This window comes from Pseudophryne corroboree, chromosome 6 (genome assembly GCF_028390025.1).
Source record: "Pseudophryne corroboree isolate aPseCor3 chromosome 6, aPseCor3.hap2, whole genome shotgun sequence".
NCBI classification, from domain to species: Eukaryota; Metazoa; Chordata; class Amphibia; order Anura; family Myobatrachidae; genus Pseudophryne; species Pseudophryne corroboree.
This window is the reverse complement of record NC_086449.1, coordinates 797,575,529-797,597,726: the sequence shown is the minus strand read 5'-3', so window position 1 is coordinate 797,597,726 and position 22,198 is coordinate 797,575,529. Positions and strand designations below refer to the sequence as shown.

The 22,198-nt window shown below is 48.4% G+C and overlaps 1 protein-coding gene across 2 annotated transcripts in view; it reads right to left on the bottom strand.

Moving 5' to 3' along the window:
- The window catches only part of SMC1B (structural maintenance of chromosomes 1B), a 619,466-nt gene that overhangs the window by 27,029 nt on the left and 570,239 nt on the right, over positions 1 to 22,198 (bottom strand). For both annotated transcript variants that reach the window (XM_063928898.1, XM_063928897.1), the window contains one exon: positions 1,750 to 1,904. In XM_063928898.1, the coding sequence (XP_063784968.1) occupies positions 1,750 to 1,904 (155 nt within the window). The remainder of the gene's footprint in view (positions 1 to 1,749; positions 1,905 to 22,198) is intronic.

The following is a 22,198-nucleotide window of genomic DNA, read 5'->3' as shown; positions in this document are numbered from 1 at the left end:
GGGTGGGGGAGGGGCATGGGCGCAGCAGGTGGGTGAGGGGTGACTGCGGGTGGGGGAGGGGCAGGTGCGAGGGTGCCTACTGGTGGTGGACCGGTGGGTGCGGGGGTGATGCGGGTGGGGGTCCAGGAGGCGCAGCAGGTGGCGGATGCAGCGGTGCCTGCGGGTGGAGGAGGGGCAGGTGGTGGGGTGACACAGGTGGGGGAGGGTCGGGTGCCGCGGGGGGGCAGTGTGTGGGTTTAGTAGCGGGTGCGAAGTGCTGCGGGCGAGGGAAAGGTGGGTGCGGGTGTGCGAGGGACGGGTTGCGGGGTGCCTGCAGGTGTGAGGGGCAGGTGCGGCGCTGCTGAGGGTGGAGTAGCGGCAGGTGCCTGCGGGTGGGGGAGGGGTAGGTGCGGGGGTGCCACGAGTGGGGGAGGGGCAGGTGCAGGTGTGCCGCGGAGTGTGGGAGAGGCAGATGAGGGGGTACCTGCATGTGCAGGCGGGGTGAGTGACGTGGGTGTGAGAGGGGCAGGTGCGGGGGTGCCGCAGGTGGGGGAGGGGCGGGTGCGGGGGTGCCGCAGGTGGGGTGCGGGTGCAGGGGCGTTTACGGGGTGCCGCGGAAGCATGGGGGGAGGGGTGCCGCGGGTGGGTGAGGGGCGGGGGTGACACGGAGCGTGTGAAGGGGTGCCACGGGTGGGGGAGGGGCGGGTGCGCCGTGGGTGGGGGAGGGGCGGGGTTGTCCATACCTCTGGTCCACAGCTTGAACCATGTAATGTCCTCAGCTGCTGTGCCCCAGACCGGAAGACATGATGGTGCTGTCCCCGCACATGGTGCAGTACGGTGGCCGGCTGCTGCAGGTGAGGCGGGGTGAGGGGGCTGGCGCTGGTTCCTGTTCCTCGGGTCACGCAGCTGAGCAGTCCCCCATGCAACATGGTGCACACAGAGGGGCTGCGCCTGGAGAGCTATGCATCGGGCAGACCACTGGCCAGGGAAAGCACTGTGCCTCAGCCTCTCGTGCCTGCAGCCATGCTGGGACACCAGAGAAAGTAAATTCTCGGCTGGTTGTTCATTTTCCCATCTCCTATATAATTGGTCAAATCTGTGACTGTGACTCCGCCCAGCGCTGTGACTCCGCCCAGCATTAGTCACACAGGCACAGAGTCACACATCTGAGCTATTATATAAGAGTAGTTTTCTTGCAGTGGAACAAAGACAAAATAAACAACCTTAAAATACACAAATAAATAAAATCTATAATTTAGCTTGTCAAATGCAAAAATAGCAGCAGCTTCTGTACTACTTACATACTGGAAGAGGACACAGGAGGACGCTCTGTGTGTGTCTGTCTCTTTTTCTCTCTTTAGACCAGAATGCTCTTATTAGATAACCCGTTACATGGGACCAAGACACACAGGCAGGGAGAAGAAGCTGGCATCCCTGGGTCACTTACAACTCTCTTCACCCTCCTATCTCTCCTGTGGTCTGGAAGCTCCGTTAGTGGCTAATGAAACTTGATACTCTTGTGTCCCTGTCTGCACTGCATACTGTCCTGCTCGCATTCTGGCTTCCTGGTACTACTGCTGCACAAGAGGGAGAGCTATTTATGTTATTGTGCTCCAGCTGGGGGGGCCCTGACAAAAGGGGGCCTGGGGTAAAGTATCCCCTGCTCCCAACCCTTAATCTGGCTATGATTAGGCAAGTTATTAAACTCAGCACAGATTTTCAATATTGCTCTTTCAAACAAGTGAATGAAGTAACTGAAATCATGCAAACCTGAGCGCTGACGTTTCTGCAGAGCTTCTTATAAATCTCATCAATAGCTACAGAAACATGCTCAAAGCACTGGATAAACAGATCATATCTCTTCTGTTTCACCTGCTCAAATTCTTTCCTACACAGAGTGGCTCTCCTTCTGCTGGCCTCAAACGCTGTGAGAAAAATAAACACATGGACTGTAGCATTACTGAGCGGATGTGTGGGAATTCCATACAGTACAGCAATATATTTATTGGCATATCTCTCAAAGTAAGTGTATGATCTAAAAAGTAAAATTAAATTATGTAAAATATTAAGCTAATGATAAAATCGACCCAGGCACAGTAATCTAGAGATACTTGTAGTTACATTATGCTATTTCCAAGATAATTTCCATCGCAAAAGAGACTAGCAGCAGAGAGGGGCTTAGCCAGAACTTTGTTGGCACCAAAGCAACATTTTCAAGATACCCGCATTCCAATACTTTTACAGCAGTGGTTCTCAAACTCGGTCCTCAGGACAACACACACCTGATTTTCCACATCACCTAGCAGGTGCACAGGTGTATTCATTACCCACTGATACATTTTAAAAGATCCACAGGTGAGCTAATTATTTCACTTGCGATTCTGTGAGGAGACCAGGAAAACATGAACTGTTTGGGGCCCTAAGGATCAAGTTTGAGAACCTGTGTTCTAGAGAAACATCTCTTTACACAGGAGTTGTCCATTTTATGCCCCACACTTCACAATATGCAACATTATAGGCTGGTGTGAGAGTGGTAGAAGGAGGGAGCGGCATTACATAACAGCCCATCAGTGAGACCATGAGACCGAAGGAACGGTTAGTATGAGAGAGGATGACGGTTGGAGCGGAATTACATCACAGCTCATCAGTGAGACCACCAGACCGCAGGAACGGCTGGTGAGAAAGTGGAGGAAGGAGTGAGTGGCTACATTACAGCCAATCAGTGGGACATCAGACCGCAGGCACGGCTAGTATGAGAGAGAAGGAAGGAGTGAGCGGTGTCAAAGTCGAAAAATATTGCAGTATACACATCACGTATAAACTACACACAGATGGCCTCCGAGCGTGTACTTGTTCTGCCGTGCGTGCACATATCCGCAATTTGCGTATGGTCGCTCCCGCGGTCCTGCGCATTAGCGCGTGGTATGAGTATTTACGGTAGAGTTTGTGAACGCATGGAAAGCTAACAAAACATATTACATATTTAATCCAAATAGTGCACAATGTACACATAGTCTCTCTGCACCACATCAGTAAGTTACAACAGTTTAAATGGTAACAGAACAAAGGGATTCACCTTTACAGGATAGGAGGGGACAGAACAAGGTTATAAGGTGGTGTTTGGTATCCAGCTGTAGGGTATTGTAAGGGTAATATTCCGGTGTTGGTTTGAAGATCGCATGTTCCTGTGAATAGTTATGTGCAGGAGCAAAATATAGATATAAACTGTATTTACTGTACATTAAGTATGCGGCGGGAACCAGCGGAGACCACCCACAAGTGCATCTTGAACAGACATCGCCCACCTATTCAAACTGACCTATGACCTCTCCTGTACTGTAAATAACCATCCCTGTGTCCAATGGACAAAGAGATTACAGTGTCCATTGTGTTAAGTTTTGGAAGATTGTATAAAAGATGCCTGCTGCAGGCCTGGACACAAGACTCTCAAAGTTATCTATCTAGATGAACGATGACCGGACTGGGTAGCGCGGCGAAATCCAAACAAGTATGTATCATTGACTGTAGCCATTATTCTTTTGTATTGTATTGCTTTGTTATTGTAACCCCCTTTCAGTAATAATACGCTGTGGTGTCGGAACCCAGTAGTTTAATTACAATCTGGTGTCGCGTCTTCCTTTCCCTGCTAAGGTTTAAAGTGTATTATTATCGCATTGCATAGCTGTTAAAGGTTCACGGAGTATCATTGGGTGTGTACGCGCTGTGTACTTTGTACAGCCAGCGCGGCGTTTGTACGCAAAGTCTGTACTCGGTACGGGACTCTGTACGCTAACGGTGTAAAAAGTCCGTAGATTGCGGATTAAGTATAGCGGCCGCAGCGGCTTCATTTAAAGTGTATGAAATGTCTTTTTAAAGTGTTGCTTTTAGTCCTGTATGAAAATCAGCATTCTCAGCGGCATTACATCACAGCCCATCAGTGAGACCACCATACTGCAGGAATAGCTAGCATGAGAGTGGAGGAAGTGGCATTTACTTCATAGCCTATCAGTGAGACCACCAGATCGCAGGAATGGCTAGTATAAGAGTGAAGGAAGGAGGGAGCGGCATTGACATCCCAGCTCATCAATGAGATCTCCAGACTGCAGGAATGGCTGGAGTGTGAGAGTGGAGGAAGGAGGGAGCAGCATTTACATCACAGCCCATCAGTGAGACCACTGTGAAAATGACCAGGCCTAGCACTACTGTACATCTACAAGAGCAGGGCTTGGATCTCCTCCGTGATATACCGTAATGAAGAAAAGAATATTGTGTTTCATGGTGGCAAGACATATACCTTAGAGCAGCACTAAAACTCAAAAACTACTGTCATCATTAATGTGTCTTACTTGCCTACTTTTGAAAATGCATGTCAGGGAGAATGTGAAAGTAATACCTTTAAGCGTGGATGTGCATTGTTACATCTGAGAGGCGTGTCATAAACATGACTTACACCCAAATGTAAATGAGCCCCAAAGCAGTTAGTAAGATCTACTTGTTGACGAAAAGACACTGATACTTCTCAGTTTTGCTCGTATATGGGCCCTCATTCCGAGTTGTTCACTCGCAAGCTGCTTTTAGCAGCATTGCACACGCTAAGCAGCCGCCTACTGGGAGTGAATCTTAGCTTAGCAAAATTGCGAACGAAAGATTCTCAAAATTGCGAATAGAAATTTCTTAGCAGTTTCTGAGTAGCTCGGGACTTACTCTGCCAGTGCGATCAGTTCAGTCAGTTTCGTTCCTGGTTTGACGTCACAAACACTCCCAGCGTTCGCCCAGACACTCCCCCGTTTCTTCAGACACTCCCGCGTTTTTCCCAGAAACGGCAGCGTTTTTTCACACACACACCCATAAAACGGCCTGTTTCCGCCCAGAAACACCCACTTCCTGTCAATCACATTACGATCACCAGAACGAAGAAAAAACCTCGTAATGCCGTGAGTAAAGTACCTAACTGCATAGCAAATTTACTTGGCGCAGTCGCACTGCGGACATTGCGCATGCGCAATTAGCGGAAAATCGCTGCGATGCAAAGTAAATTACTGAGCGAACAACTTGGAATGACCACCATGGTGTTTTACAAGTGGTCGCATATAAGTGGACACAAGAAACCTTACTTGAAAATGCATGTAGCCATAGGGATCATTGTGCCTTATAACCAATGCGAGGAAATGGCAATGATGATCCCAACAGAATGTATGTATCTCTGATTTTGTTTTCTTCCAAGTACATATCAGCTACATAAGGAGATTTATGGTAGACTTACCATGGTTAAATCTCTTTCTGCAAGGTACACTGGATTCCACAGGGAATACATTGGGGTGTAGAGTTGGATCTTGATCCGAGGCACCAACAGGCTAAAGCTTTGACTGTTCCAGGATGCACTGCACTGCCTCCTCTATAACCCCGCCTCCAGGCACTGGAGCTCAGTTTCGTTAACCAGTCCCATGCAGTAGCAGGTAAAAGAGACGGCAGATGTTAGTCACATAGAACCACATTCTCACGACAGGAGAAGGGACCAGCGGTTAATGCCATACAACCCAAAGAAGCTAAGTGCGTCAGGGTGGGCGCCCTGTGGAATCCAGTGTTCCTCGCAGAAAGAGATTTAACCATGGTAAGTCTACCATAAATCTCGTTTTCTGCTGCGGGGTACACTAGGATTCCACAGGGAACACATCAGGGATGTCCCAAAGCAGTTCCTCAAGGGACGGGACGCACTGTAGCGGGCACAAGAATCCGGCGTCCAAAGGAAGCATCCTGGTAGGCGGAAGTATCAAAGGCATAGAACCAAATGAACGTGTTCACTTGAGGACCACGTAGCCACCTTGCACAATTGTTCAGTGGACGTGCCCGGACAGCCGCCCAAGAAGGTCCAAGAGACCGAGTAGAATGGGCCTTAATAGCAGCAGGAGCTGGAAGACCAGCCTGTGCATATGCTTGTGCAATCACCATTCTAATCAATCTGGCCAAGGTTTGATTATTTGCAGGCCAGCAACGTTTGTGAAAACCAAAAAGTACAAAAAGAGTATCTGACCTCCTGAGGGAGGCAGTCCTCTCCACGTAAATACGGAGAGCCCGTACCACATCCAAAGACCGCTCTTTGGAGGACAAACCAGAAGAGATAAAGGCCGCAACCACAATCTCCTGGTTAAGATGGAAAGATGACACCACCTTAGGTAGATAACCAGGACAAGTTCTAAGAACTGCCCGGTCACGGTGAAAAAACAGAAAGGGTGGACGACAGGACAAAGCGCCTAAGTTCAACACCCTCCTAGCAGAGGCAATAGCAAGTAAAAACACGACCTTAAGTGTAAGACATTTAAGGTCCACAGACCCAAGAGGTTCAAATGGAGACTCTTGCAGGGCATTCAAGACAACAGACAGATCCCATGGAGCCACAGGAGGGACATAGGGAGGCTGAATCCGTAACACACCCTAAGTGAAAGTATGAACGTCAGGAAGAGACGCAATTTTTCTCTGAAACCACACTGACAAGGCAGAGATATGAACCTTGACGGAGGCCAGACGAAGGCCTAGGTCTAGGCCTTGTTGCAGAAAAGCCAAAAGTCTGGAAGTTCTGAATTTGTATGCATCGTAATTCTTAGCAGCACACCAAGTGAAGTAAAAATTACAGACCCTATGATAAATCCGCAGCGAAGCCGGTTTGCGGGCCTTCAACATAGTTTGGATAACCGCCTCAGAGAATCCTTTGGCCCTCAGGAGTGTAGCTTCAAGAGCCACGCCGTCAAAGCCAGCCTGGCCAGGTACGGGTAGACACAAGGGTCCTGAACGAGGAGGTCTGGGCATTGAGGAAGTAAAAGAGGACGCTCTATCGATAGACCCTGCAGGTCTGAGAACCAATGCCTTCTGGGTCACGCTGGAGCTACTAGAAGTAGTATTCCTCTTTCTTGTTTGAACTTCCGTATTATACTGGGCAGGAGTGACACTGGAGGGAACACGTAGGGCAGCCAAAAATTCCATGGAATTGCCAGTGTGTACAAGAACGCTGTTTGAGGATCCCTTGTTTTTGAACCGAAGACCGGAACTTTGTGATTGTGTCGAGATGCCATCAGGTCTACATCTGGGAGACCCCACTTGTCCACTAGGAGTTAAAAGACTTCCTGATGAAGACTCCACTCTCCGGCGTGTACATCCTGACGACTGAGGAAGTCCGCTTCCCAGTTGAGGACTCCGGGAATGAACACTGCCGATATTGCTTGCAGCTGGCGTTCCACCAAACAAAGAATTTTCGACACTTCCATCATTGCCATGCAGCTTCGAGTGCCGCCTTAATGATTTAGGTATTCCACTGTGGTGGTGGTGTTGTCTGATTCTACTTGAACAGGCCTGTTCTGTACAAGAGGCAGGGCAAGAGTCAAGGCATTGAACACTGCCTGCAATTCCAGAATGTTTATCAGGAGGAGAGATTCCTCCTTGGTCCACCGACCCTGGAGAGTGTTGCTCCAACACAGCGCCCCAACCCCGCAGACTGGCGTCCGTCGTCAGAAGGACCCAGTTGGGAATCCAGAAAGGACGGCCCCTGCTCAACTGTTGGTCCTGTAGACACCAGCTCAGTGACAGATGAACCTCCAGAGTCAAGGAGATCATTTGAGTCCTGATCCGATGAGGCAGGCCGTCCCACTTGGAAAGGATTAACCTCTGCAGAGGGCCGGAATGAAATTGAGCGTACTCCACCATGTCGAAAGCAGACACCATGAGGCCTAGTACTTGCATTGCAGAGTGTATCGACACTATTGGGCGAGAAAGGAAGTGTGTGATCCTGTTATGAAGCTTCAGGACCTTCTCTGGAGAAAGAAATAGTCTTTGACTGTGTGTGTCCAGCAGTGTCCCCAGGTGCACCATGCTCCGCGCAGGGTCCAGTGAGGACTTCTTCCAGTTGAGAGCCACCCGTGGGCTTGTAGGAATTGGCCCGTCAGTTCCAGATGATGGAGGAGAACCTCTTGGGAATTCGCCAGGATCAGCAAGTCGTCCAGATACGGCAGGATCCTGATTCCCCGACGGCGGAAAAGGGCCGTCATCACGGCCATGACCTTGGTGAAAATCCGAGGAGCCGTGGCCAATCCAAATGGCAGAGCCGGGAAATGATAATGTAGGTTGCCAATAGCAAACCGCAGATATTGCTGATGCGAAATAGCAATAGGTATATGCAGGTAAGCATCCTGTATGTCCAGGGATACCATATAGTCCTTGGGTTCCATGGCCAGTACAATAGAGCGCAGGGTTTCCATACGGAATTTGGACACTGTCACAAACTTGTTCAAAGATTTGAGACTATAGGCCGGAAGGACCCATTGGGTTTCGGGACTAGAAACAAAGTCGAATAGTAACATCTGCCTCTCTGGAACAGAGGTACCAGTACTACAACTCCTGTGTCCAGGAGGGATCGTACAACCACTAGGTGTAGCACCTGCGCTTTCAACGGGCTAGTACAATAGAGCGCAGGGTTTCCATACAGAATTTGGACACTCTCACAAACTTGTTCAAAGATTTGAGATTGAGTATAGGCCGGAAGGACCCATTGGGTTTCGGGACTAGAAACAGGGTCGAATAGTAACATCTGCCTCTCTGGAACAGAGGTACCGGTACTACAACTCCTGTGTCCAGGAGGGATCGTACAACCAGGTGTAGCGCCTGCGCTTTCAACGGATCCGAAGGAACAACCGTCGTGCAAAACTGGTGAGGGGGACGTCTCTTGAAAGAGACTGCGTACCCGTGACAACTTCTCGCACCCAGGCGTCTGAAGTGGTCTTTAACCAGACCTGGGCGAATTGCAGAAGTCAGCCTCCCACCCTGGGATCCCCCATGGGGAGGCCCGCCCCCTCATGCAGCAGGCCTGTCCTGTTTGGAAGCAGGCTGACGGGCAGCCCAGGATTGCTTAGATTTGGGCTTAGTGGCTTTGGACGTACGAGCCTGTCTCGGGTACGTCTGACTCTTCGCTTTTCCAGTGAGACGAAAGTAATGAAAAGTGGTACTCTTAGCCTTCGGAGCAGAAGGATTAGTACTTGGGAGGAACACAGTCTTGGCAGTCACCAAGTCAATCACAATCTTCTTCAGATCCTCCCCAAAAAGGAGCACCTCCAGGGTCTTCTTGGAGTCCAGGTCGACCTTCCAGGACCTCAACCACAGAATAAGGCAAGCCAGTATAGACGTAGTAGACGCCTTGGACGCCTAACACCTGCCTCAGAGGACGCCTCCTGAATATAGTGGGAGGTGGTGGTAATATGAGACAGATATTGTCTGGCACTATCAGATATATCCTGAGGGAGCTCCTCATAGAATGCCTGAACCCAAGCTTCAATTCCTTTTGTGGCCCAGGAGGCTGCTATAGTGGGTCTATGTACAGCACCAGTAAGTGAATAAATAGACTTCAGGCATCCCTCCACGCGCTTATCTGTCGGTTCCTTCAGTGAGGTGACAGTGGTGACAGGCAGAGTGGATGACACCACAAGACGGGCGACATGAGAGTCCACCGGCGGAGGATTTTACCACTTGTTACTCAATTCCGTGGGAATAGTATAACGAGCAAGCATCTTCTTAGACAGGGAGAATTTCTTTCCTGGAGAGGACCAGGATTCCTGATGTATGTCAATCAAATGGTCAGAATGAGGTAAAACTACTTTAGCAACCTTCTGACGTTTGAACTTATCAGGCTTCTTAGACGCAGTAGAGGGATCTGGGATCTACCTCATCATCAACTAGTAGAATCAGCTTAATAGTCTCTATCAGTTCAGGGACATCAACCTGAGATGTAGATTCCTCGCCAGAAACACCTGATGCATTGTCTGACGCATCAGTATATTCCCCATCCTCATCAGAAATGTTAGTATATTGGCCCTCATTCCGAGTTGATCGGTCGCAAGGCGAATTTAGCAGAGTTACACACGCTAAGCCGCCGCCTACTGGGAGTGTATCTTAGCATCTTAAAATTGCGACCGATGTATTCGCAATATTGCGATCACAAACTACTTAGCAGTTTTAGAGTAGCTCCACACTTACTCTGCCTGTGCGATCAGTTCAGTGCTTGTCGTTCCTGGTTTAACGTCACAAACACACCCAGCGTTCGCCCAACCACTCCCCCGTTTCTCCGGCCACTCCTGCGTTTTTTCCGGAAACGGTAGCGTTTTCAGCCACACGCCCATAAAACGCCGTGTTTCCGCCCAGTAACACCCATTTCCTGTCAATCACATTACGATCGCCGGAGCGAGGAAAAAGCCGTGAGTAAAAATACTATCTTCATAGCAAAGATACTTGGCGCAGTCGCAGTGCGAATATTGCGCATACGCACTATGCGGAATTTCACTGCGATGCGATGAAAAATACTGAGCGAACGACTCGGAATGAGGGCCATTGTGAGGAGGAAACGGCCTGCTTAGATGACCTCTTGACCCCTGTGGGGAGTGAGGCAGATTTTTGAACCACCAATGATTGATTTAATTGTTGTATCTGGGTAGACAGAGTGTCTGCCCAGGGAGGATTAACAACAGGGACAATATGTGGTTGCAATGGCACAGGAGGTCCTACAGGGGGCGTAAGACGTGACACCAGCGTATTCAACATACTGGAGAACATTTGCCAAGGTGGCTCATGAGTTGCTACTGGAGCTGCGGGCTGACTGGGAGATATATGGCACCCAGTACACAAATCATCAGTTATAACTTCCCCCTCAGGTAAATCCTTGGTGCACGCCCTGCATGATGCAGAAGTGTCCGTGGATTTACCGCCCTGTGTGGCAGACATTATAGTGGATGTAGCCGTAGAGCGTAACAGTACAATACAGCCAGACAAATATAATACCTGCAAATAATTCCCTGAATTAGGTGACAGCTGAATACAGGACACAAACAGAGAATTAAAGCGGTATGATGTGACTGAAATACACAGGAAAACACACTAAACAGGGTATACTGTGTAGCACTATATATATATATATATATATGAGACCCTGACGCACCTAGCCTCCCCCCCAGGGTACAGAATACAGTGATAGCAAGTGGTGGGATACACTAGGGAAATCCACACAGCAGCTACAGGCACACTCAGTCACAGGTACAATGCAGAAATTAATTCAGACAAATATTAAAACTGCACTGGACTACTAAAAACACATCTATATAAACATATATAGAAATCTGAGCAGATATAACAATGCACAGTCAGATATTGGATGTATATCACAGAATACTTGTATTAAATATTCAGGTATGGACTTCCGGCGTTGCATGAAGTGACACGGCGCTCGTGTAGCTCCGGTGCCTGCTGCCGCTAACATCCGCATACCGCCCAACCCGGGCGTCCACTGAGCGGCCTGCCATACCCGCTCGCCCTCTGCAGCTCCGGCAACCCTTTATGGACCGATTCCTGGCCCCCACGATGCAGGGAAAGAACTCACGCGGCTGGTCTGAGGTCCACGGCCCGGCTTCTAAAATGACCGCAGCGGCCTCCCTGGACGCCGGAGCTCATGCGGCGGCTGCACCCGCTGCTCTCACAGCCCCTGTCCCCTCCAGCTCTCCTGCCCTTGCGGGCTCCGCGGCTGCTGGGATCCCACTGTCCTCTGTTATCCCTGGGCATCCATTATCTTATGCTGACATTGTCAGGGCGGTGAAAGAAACTATTCAGCCCTTATTCCAGGAACAAGCACAGCTGCATGCTGCTGCACTACAACAGGCTGTTTTGGATATCAAAAGTCAGTACAAACAGTTATCTAAACGTGTTTTACAAGTGGAACATACTGCTGGTGAGAATTTCCAACAAATTGCCGAATTTTCTGACATCTCTGCTAAACTGCAGAAATCTGAAAACCTGGTATGGTCAAAGATTGACGACCTGGAAAATAGGTCGTACGCAATAATCTCAGACTTATTGGGCTTCCAGAGTCGGTTAAGGGATCTTCTTGGAATACAAGATGCCTGCTTGGACCTAGTGGTGGAACGTGCACACAGGATGGACCCCACTCGCCCCTCCTCCACTTCATCTCGGCCGCGTGCCGTGCTGTTTCGGTGTCTCAACTTTCTCCATAAAGAAGCATTATGGTCGGCTTCCCGTTGTGTACGGGATCTTGTTTGGGGGGATGCAAAATTGTTGCTCTTTCATTGTTGCTCTTTCAGGATTTTTCTCCGGAGCTCACCAGGCTTCGTAAGGCGTTCTCACCTATCTGCTCTAAATTGGCCCAGGAGGGCCGAAAATTTGCACTACTCAACCCTGCACGCTTGAGGATCTTTAACGGCACGTCCTTTAAGGATTTTCATACCCCGGAGGATGCCGCTGCTTATCTTTCGGAGGCCGCAGCCTCTGACCCGTTGCTGAAATAGCCATGCTCTGCTGACTCCGATCTGGAACTCTCTTAATTCCCTGTTGCTCTGTTGCTGTTTCATATATTACATATCTCTCCCTCCCCCACCTTGTAGACTATGTTTCCCTCTGTTGGACTATTTGGACTTTTTCGCCATATCCACACTGGTCCTCTGGGTGATGTATATATACCTTTAGAGCAATATAAGTGCGTTCTCTGCTATGTGTTCCCATGTATTCATACTTGATTTCGTGAAGTTATATATCCATGATACCTGTTTTGTGTTCTGCCTCCGTACGTTTAGAAGCCGGTTGCTATTATCTTGGCCCTCACCTACACTCCCCACCTTCCCTTAGCTTCCCCTCCCTATCCTTTTCTTCCCCGCCCCCTATGCTGCTCGTTATAGTGGTACTGGCTAGGAGCACTGTCCTCCTCGCTGTATACGGTTACTACCTTACCTGATTTACTGTGAAGTCGTTCTCTAATTGTTATTGCCGGACCCCCCAATGGGTCTTATATCCTTTTCTTGTTTCTATGTTTCTACTGCTCTTTTGTCTTCCCCTCCCCTCCCTCCCTCCTGTGTCTCTCTCTCCCCTCCACTACTTATGGGTTTGTAAGATGTCTTCATTTGTGATTCCTCATTATCATATGCCTTATGTCTGCCATTAAAGTGGGTACGTGGAACATGGGGGTATCCACTCTCCCGTCAAACGGAAGAAAATACTGCTTTACTTAAATAAAATGCATATGGATATAGGGGTATATGCAATTGCGGTCGAATTCCCGAAATTGTCGAAAAACGGGACTTTTTCGCCAAAAAAAAAAAAAAAAAAAAATCGACAATGCAATTCAGTACTTTCCGTCAAAAAAAACGGACTTTCAAAATTCGACTTTTTGAAATTCGACATTTGTCAAATTCGACTTTTCTGCAATGGTACAAATGCGGCAATTCGACAAAAGTATATTCAATTGAAGTTTGGAAATTCGACAACAGTGCTTTTAGACAGTAAATTCGTCATTTTCAATCCGCCACACTTTGGTGGGTGAATCTAATAAAAAAAATTTAAAACATGTTTTTTTTGGTGTTTTTTTATTGGTAATAGCATATCTATTTATATTAGAAGGGATTAGGTACTTGGTTTGTCTTTTTGGGAGGCACAAGTATTATTTATATATTTTTTAAAATATATATATATTTTTTTAGATGGAATGGTTAAATCCCGGAAAAAAATGGCGTAGGGTCCCCCCTCCAAAGCATAACCAGCCTCGGGCTCTTCGAGCCGGTCCTGGTTCTAAAAATCCGGGGGAAAAATGGACAGGGGATCCCCCGTATTTTTAAAACCAGCACCGGGCTCTGCGCCTGGTGCAAAAAATACGGGGGACAAAAAGAGTAGGGGTCCCCCGTATTTTTTACACCAGCATCGGGCTCCACTAGCTGGACAGATAATGCCACAGCCGGGGGTCACTTTTATACAGCGCCCTGCGGCCGTGGCATTAAATATCCAACTAGTCACCTCTGGCCGGGGTACCCTGGGGGAGTTGGGACCCCTTCAATCAAGGGGACCCCCCCCCAGCCACCCAAGGGCCAGGGGTGAAGCCCGAGGCTGTCCCCCCATCCAAGGGCTGCGGATGGGGGGCTGATAGCCTTGAGAAAATTGCAAGAATATTGTTTTTTCCTGTAGTACTACAAGTCCCAGCAAGCCTCCCCCGCAAGCTGGTACTTGGAGAACCACAAGTACCAGCATGCGGGAGAAAAACGGGCCCGCTGGTACCTGTAGTACTACTGGGAAAAAAATACCCAAATAAAAACAGGACACACACACCTTGAGAGTAAAACTTTATTGCACACCTGCTGACACACACATACTTACCTATGTTGACCCGCCGACTGCCACGTCTCCTGATCCGACGACCCGGGGTACCTGTGTATAAAATTATACTCACCTCAATCCAGTGTCCAGGTATAAATCCTCGTACTTGGCAAAACAAATAAACGAACACCCGACCAAGCGGACTGAAAGGGGTCCCATGTTTTCACATGGGACCCCTTTCCCCGAATGCCGGGACCCCACGTGACTCCTGTCACAGAAGGTCCCTTCAGCCAATCAGGAAGCGCTACTTCGTTGCACTCACCTGATTGGCTGTATGCGCGTGTGACCTCAGACAGCGCATCGCAAAGCCTCTCCATTACTTTCAATGGTGGGAACTTTGCCGTCAGCGGTGGGGTTACCCGCGGTCAGCCGCTGACCTCACCGCTGACGCAAAGTTCCCACCATTGAGTATAATGGAGAGGCTTTGCGATGCACTGTCTGACAGCTCACACGTGCAGCCAATCAGCAGAGTGCCAGGACGTTGCGCTCGCTGATTGGCTTAAGAGACCATTCTGTGACAGCAGGGGGGGGGGGGGGGTGTCTCTGCATTCGGGGAAAGCGGTCCCATGTGAAAACACGGGACCCCTTTCAGTCCGCTTGGTCGGGTGTTCGTTTATTTGTTTTGCCAAGTACGAGGATTTATATCTGGACACTGGATTGAGGTATTTTTTTATTCACAGGTACCCCGGATCGTCGGATCAGGAGACGTGGCAGTCGGCAGGTCAACATAGGTAAGTATGTGTGTGTCGGCAGGTGTGCAATAAAGTTTTACTCTCAAGGTGTGTGTCTCCTGTTTTTATCTGGGTATTTTTTTTCCAGTAGTACTACAGGTACCAGCGGGCCCGTTTTTCTCCCGCATGCTGGTACTTGTGGTTCTCCAAGTACCAGCTTGCGGGGGAGGCTTGCTGGGACTTGTAGTACTACAGGAAAAAACAATATTCTTGCAATTTTCTCAAGGCTATCAGCCCCCCATCCGCAGCCCTTGGATGGGGGGGACAGCCTCGGGCTTCACCCCTGGCCCTTGGGTGGCTGGGGGGGGACCCCTTGATTGAAGGGGTCCCCACTCCCCCAGGGTACCCCGGCCAGGGGTGACTAGTTGGATATTTAATGCCACGGCCGCAGGGCGCTGTATAAAAGTGACCCCCGGCTGTGGCATTATCTGTCCAGCTAGTGGAGCCCGATGCTGGTGTAAAAAATACGGGGGACCCCTACTCTTTTTGTCCCCCGTATTTTTTGCACCAGCACCAGGCGCAGAGCCCGGTGCTTGTTTTAAAAATACGGGGGATCCCCTGTCCATTTTTCCCCCGGATTTTTAGAACCAGGACCAGCTCGAAGAGCCCGAGGCTGGTTATGCTTTGGAGGGGGGACCCCACGCCATTTTTTTCCGTGTTTTTTCCCGTTTTTAAAAAAACGTAACAAAATCCGTCAAATCGGCCGTTTTTCGGCAGCGGGACTGTCGAATCCGTTTTTTTATTGAATATGGTCAATTTCGGCACCCACTTGCCGAAATTAGACTGTCGAATTGTGTCAAATTGAAAAATGTCCGAAAAATTGCCGCGATTCGCCGCTAATTGCATATACCCCATAGTGTTTTTGCAGGAAACGCACCTTCTTTCCCCGGAGGCCCAAAAACTGGATGTCCTAGGTTGGCAGGTGCTTTCTGACGCTCCTTATTCTTCTAAGGCTAGGGGTGTACTTATCCTTGCTAAACACAACCTGCATATAGAGGTCCTCACCTCTTTGTGTGATCCTTCTGGTAGATTCCTTATTCTCGAAATTTTACTCCACAACACCAAATATGTTTTATGCTCTGTCTATGCCCCAAACTCATATTCGAAGGTATTTTTTAAAAGTCTTATTACTAAACTGTGCCAATTTTTGTCTTATCCAATGATTGTGGGCGGAGACTTCAATGTTGTGGTCTCCGCTTATATGGACTCGGATTCCTCCGCTTGTGCACGCCTCCCCCCTGCCCTAGGTGTCCCCTTCTTTGCCCAACAATTACATCTGACTGATGCCTGGAGATTTCTCCACCCCACTGACAGGGAGTACTCGTGTCTCTCGGCTGCCCATGGCACCTTGTCCAGAATTGATTTTTTACTGTTGTCGGATTCCCTAATCCCTCAAAGCAATGAAGCACAAATGGAAACGATCTCCCTTTCTGACCATGCTTTGGTTTGGGCTTCCCTCACTACCTCGCTAGATTGCGGTTCCTTTAAATGTTGGTGTTTCCCGACTTCCTTCACCTCCTCATTGCAGTTTCGGAGTAAGTTGGAGGCGTTTTGGGAGGAGTTCAGACTGGACAATGCAAGTACTTTTGAGTCCAATCCTTTATTGTTTTGGCAGACCTCCAAAGCGGTTATCCGTGGTAGGCTTGTGGAATATGTTTCCTCGAGAAAGAAACAGTTTCTTTCTGACTTTAAAACCTCCCAACGCTGCTTAACTGAAGCTTACCAACAATTTAAACAGTCTCCCTCACCTGCCTCGAAGAAAGCATACTTAGATTGTAAATCCCAATTTAACGCTGTATTAGCACTGATGGGAGATCGCCATACCTTTCACAAAAATTACAGTTTTTATAGGTTTGGCAATAAGACGGGCCGCCTCCTTTCTAATCGTCTGCGGGGTTCTGTGCCTTCCTCGGTGATCCAGTCGCTTAAACACGGTGATGGCTCGTTGGCTATTAAGTTTGTGGACATGGCGCAGCTCCTCTCAGAATTTTATACTGACATTTATTCCCATTCCCCTGTTGATATACCCACTAAAACTTCTTTCTGGAACTCTGTTTCCCTACCTCAAATACCACCATCGGTGGCTGAGGGCCTCTGCTCCCCGATTACTGCTCGGGAGGTGGAGGCTGCTATCAAACATTTAAAACCCTTAAAGGCCCCTGGACCCAATGGGTTCTCTATGGAATTTTATAGAATGCTCCTGCCTAAACTGCTGGATACTCTGATTCTGGTATTCAAAGCAATTCTAACCTCTCATTCCCTCCCCTTATACTTTAATGATGCTCTGGTCCGTATTCTTCCCAAACCTGGGAGGGACCCCCATCTCCCCGGCTCCTTCCGCCCCATTTCTCTACTCAACGTTGACTATAAACTATTTACAAAAATTATTGCTGATAGATTGAAGGGATTGCTCCCTTCAATTATTCACCCGGATCAAACTGGTTTCATTTCGGGCAGGCACTCCACTAATAATATCCGTAAAGTTCATGCAGCAGCTAGATGGTTGCACTTCAGCGGAAGCCCGGACCCCCAATATGTCCTTTCATTGGACGCTGAGAAGGCGTTTGACCTTGTTAATTGGGACACCTATATACAACGCTGGAAAGGTTTGGGTTTCCGCTGGACCTGAACAACATGTTACGTAATTTGTATTCCACCTCCTCTTCCCGTATTATGTGTAATGGCTACTTATCTGTTCCCATTCCCCTTCACAGGGGCACCAGACAGGGCTGTCCCCTCTCCCCACTTTTATTTGCTATCGCCATAGAGCCCTTGGCTATTAAGTTGCGTCACCTCCCCGGGTATTCTGGAGTTCTGATCCGCGACCATGAGCTTCGCGTGAGTTTGCGGATGATATGCTCCTTTTCATTTCAAACCCTGAGACCTCTATGCCGCCAATTATGCAAGTTATTTCTGAGTTTGGTACTTTTGCAGGGTACCGTGTTAATGCCTCCAAGTCTGAACTCTTCCCACTCACTCTGGCTGCTTGTACGTGCACCTCCTCACCCGCCCTTACTCAATTCCAGTTGAATACCACAAAACTTAAATATTTGGGTATATATCTCCCAGTGAATATTTCAGATTTATATTCGGCCAACTATATAGTTGTTTTTAACAAGGTGTCACAATTGCTATCCACCTGGTCCTCTCTTCCTGTCTCTTTGTGGCCATTCTGAAGAGTATTTTGTTCCCTAAGATCTCTTATCTCCTCCAGATGATCCCTATCCAGCCCCCTGGCAAAGATTTACTGTTATATGATAAATTGTTTTCTAAATTCCTTTGGAACCACAAGAGATCTCGGCTCTCCCTTCCCAAGCTTAAGCTTCCTCGCACTAAAGGTGGTTTGGCTGTACCCGACCTCTTGGCATTCTTTAGGGGCTGTGAACTTTAGGTACATCTCGGATTGGCTACTAGGCACCACTTTGTATGTTATTTATGGTGTAGAGCAGGATCTTGTGCATCATTATGATCTCAGAGCTCTGCTACACACCCCGAAAACCCTACTCCCACCTCTGGCGCGCTCTAATATTCTTTTTTGGGATGCTTACCGCTCTTGGGGAGCCATAAACAAAGCCCTACACCGAAACCCAGAATATTCCTCTTTTATTCCCTTTTGCGGGAACCCCTGTTTCTCTTACGTCCTAGAGGATGCTGGGGACTCCAAAAGGACCATGGGGATATAGACGGGATCCGCAGGAGCTTGGGCACACTAAAAAGACTTTGACTGGGTGTGAACTGGCTCCTCCCTCTATGCGGGGGGAAAAGGGCCCTAATTTGCACACCTTAATTAGGTAGTGAGGTGCTACTCTGCTTGAGACTTAGTAAAGTGTACAGAGGGAAAAGGTAGCAGGTGCACTATCTCACACTAGCTCAACCTGTAGTAACCAGAGGCACTTAGCATATTCCTGGCCAGGGCTATGAGCTTACCCACCGCATCAAGGTAGCCTCTCATTGGGTAAGTCCCTAACACTAACTATAGGGGTTCAGGTCCGGGGGGCAGGTGGTGGCTCTGGGGTGTCCAGCACCCCGGACCTGAACCCCTATAGTTAGTGTTAGGGACTTACCCAATGAGAGGCTACCTTGATGCGGTGGGTAAGCTCATAGCCCTGGCCAGGAATATGCTAAGTGCCTCTGGTTACTACAGGTTGAGCTAGTGTGAGATAGTGCACCTGCTAACTTTTCCCTCTGTATACTCCTCCCTCTATGCCCCTGCCCCAGACCTCAGTTAGACTTTGTGCCCAGGAGTGACTGGACACACACTAGGGGAGCTCTACTGAGTTTCTCTAGAAAGACTTTTGTTAGGTTTTTAATTTTCAGGGAGACCTGCTGGCTACAGGCTCCCTGCATTGAGGGACTGAGGGGAGAGAAGTCAGACCTACTTCTTCTTAGTTAAAGGCTCTGCTTCTTAGGCTACTGGACACCATTAGCTCCAGAGGATTCGATCACTTGGTTCGCCTAGCTGCTTGTTCCCGGAGCCGCGCCGTCACCCCCCTCACAGAAGCCGGGTGAGTATTAGAAGAACCAAAGACTTCAGTAACGGAGGTACAGCGCAGTGGTAGCGCTGCGCTCCATGCTCCCACACACATCACCAACGGCACTTACAGGGTGCAGGGCGCGAGCGCCCTGGGCAGCAGTTACTGAGGTCATTAGGACTGGCTAAAGGCATATTCGGTGCCTGGGCACCGTATATAATACCCCCGCCAGTATAAATATGTAAAATTTGAGCGGGACTGAAGCGCGCCGGGAAGGGGCGGGGCTTAGCCGCACAGCTCACCAGCGCCATTTTCTTCTCTCCACAGCCGCTGCAGAGACGCTGGCCCGGACCTCCAAGCTCCTCTCAAGTAAAAGGGAGCAAAACGGGGGGGGGGGGGGCACAGATAATTTGGTGCTTTCTTATTATTTACAGCGCTACTGACATATATTATAGTTGAGTGGTATATGGGCGCTGGGGTGCGAGCTGGCATACTCCCTCTGTGTTTCTCTCTCCAGGCTTCCCTGTAGGCAGTCCCCTTTATTTGGCCAGTGTGAGTGTGGGGGTGTCGGTACTACGTGTCGGCATGTCTGAGGCTGAGTGTTCCTCCCCGGAGGAAGTTACTGGGGGCGCGGACAAGGAGATGGAAATGGCTCTGTCGGCACAGCCGACTGCTGATTGGGTTACTATGTTAAGTACACTTAATGCTAATGTGGCTTTATTGTCTAAGAGGCTTGATAAATCTGATTCTGACACAAACATGGAGAAAATCCATGGAGGATGCTTTGGCTCAGGTACAGACCCCCTCAGGGTCACAAAAACGTTCATTTACCCAGATGGTAGATACAGATGCCGACACGGACTCTGATTCCGATTTTAATGAGGCTACTTTACACCCAAGGGTAGTTAAGAGTATTCAGTACATGATTGTGGCTATTAAAGATTTTTTATATATTTCTGACGAACCTGCTGTTCAGGACACAAGGATTTCCCCATTTAAAGGGAAAAAACCTGAGGTGAAGTTTCCCCCCTCTCATGAAATTAATGCTCTTTGTGAAAAAGCTTGGGAGTCGCCGGACAAGAGGTGGCAGATTCCCAAGATAATTTTTATGGCGTATCCTTTCCCCTCTGATGACAGGGAAAAATGGGAGTCGTCTCCAAATGTCGACAAGGCTCTATCCCGTGTCAAAGTCAGAAAAATATCTCTATGCACACTACCATATTTGCACTTCACACAGGTCCGTGCTGCGCATGCGTACGCTCTCCCGTACGTGCGCATACTCACAGTCGCGGGCACCCGCAGGCGCATGGTATGCGTATTTACGGTAGAGTTTATGTGGTTGTAGCGTGCGACTCAATCGTAACATATTTTCAGTAATAATGTATTTTGTAGATCATGGTCCCTTTGATAGATTCTGAAAGTTTGGTTAATATAGAATGTTTATGAACAGAGGAATCCCTCTTTGTTTGATACGAAGGGTCAGACAGGAGTAATACAGTGGTGTTTAGTATCCATCGGAAGAATATTTAATTAGAAATATTCCAGTGTTGGTTTGAAGCAGATCAATCGCTCGTGCGAATAGTTATGGACATAAGAAGTTTATGAACATTTACTTTATTTGCACTTTATTACCCATGCGGCGGGAAACCCAGTTTCCCTCCCACCTGAGCAGTTGGAAATAGTCACAGCCCACCTGTATGAATCAACCTATGACCTTTTGTTATAATGCGAAGCCGAATTCCTATGTCCAATGAACAATGAGATTGTAGGGACCATTGAATTGTATTGTGAGTGGGGCATAAATAGGCAGGCCGACCGTATCCAGTTCTCTCTCTCTTCAACGGTTCTCATTGCTGATAATCGGGAGCTGGATATCGAGGCGCATGCGATCGTTCCCCTTGTGCGTAAGTTTTCTCCGTAATCATATTGTCTTACTGTGAGCCATCTCTCTCTCTCTCTACTCTTTCTCTCGTATTTTCCTTTAATTGTATTGTATTGTATTTCCTGTGTGGTTTATCTGGTTAGTTGGTTTATGTTATATTGGAGTGTATCATTTGTACTGTGATTCCTTTTGCAAGTATAATAGTTATAATACATATAATAGGTTTCGGACCCTAAGCCCAGGTATCTGTGTATTCTTTATAAGGGTTAAGTATTCTCTGAGCGTCGGTGACGCTCAAGCAGCTTTGTAGTTAATCAGGTTACACCAGGTTGCACTTACACTCTGTCTCTACACTAAGGTATACTGTGTATCTCACTGTTAAAGGTATAGATATAAAGGTTTAAACGCTGTAAGCGTCTGCATCGCTGGTGATCTCCTCGTGGTCCCGAGCGTACGCTACGCTATAGCGAATCATTACGTTAGTCGGCAGCCAATAGCGTGCCTGCCTGTGATCACTGGGCTGTAAGCGAACGTGATGCTTGAGCGTCTCGACTACGGTTGAGCGATCGCTACACAACTTGCGTACCCTTACGGTACTTCTTACGTAGATAGCGTATAGTGTTCTTAGACCTCTTAAAGTGTTTTATATACGATAAATATTTAGCTTTATCAATTGGCGGCTCGTCCTGTCCTTCACATATCTGCACTAGGTAGATCAGCAGACATTATCCGTCAGCAAAGGGCGGGAGGTTGTATCCCTCGTAGTGCTGACAGGATAAGCGTCTGCTTCGCTTAAGTAAAGAGTGCTGAAGGAATCCGGGAACCGGAGGTAAGAACAAAACGCTAGTGTCTTTTAAAACTGTTTATTTTTCTGTCTTGCGTACACACGCACGCACACATATATATATCTGCATTTCTTTTTCTTTTTCGTATATCACTCTCCTGTCTGCCAGTTT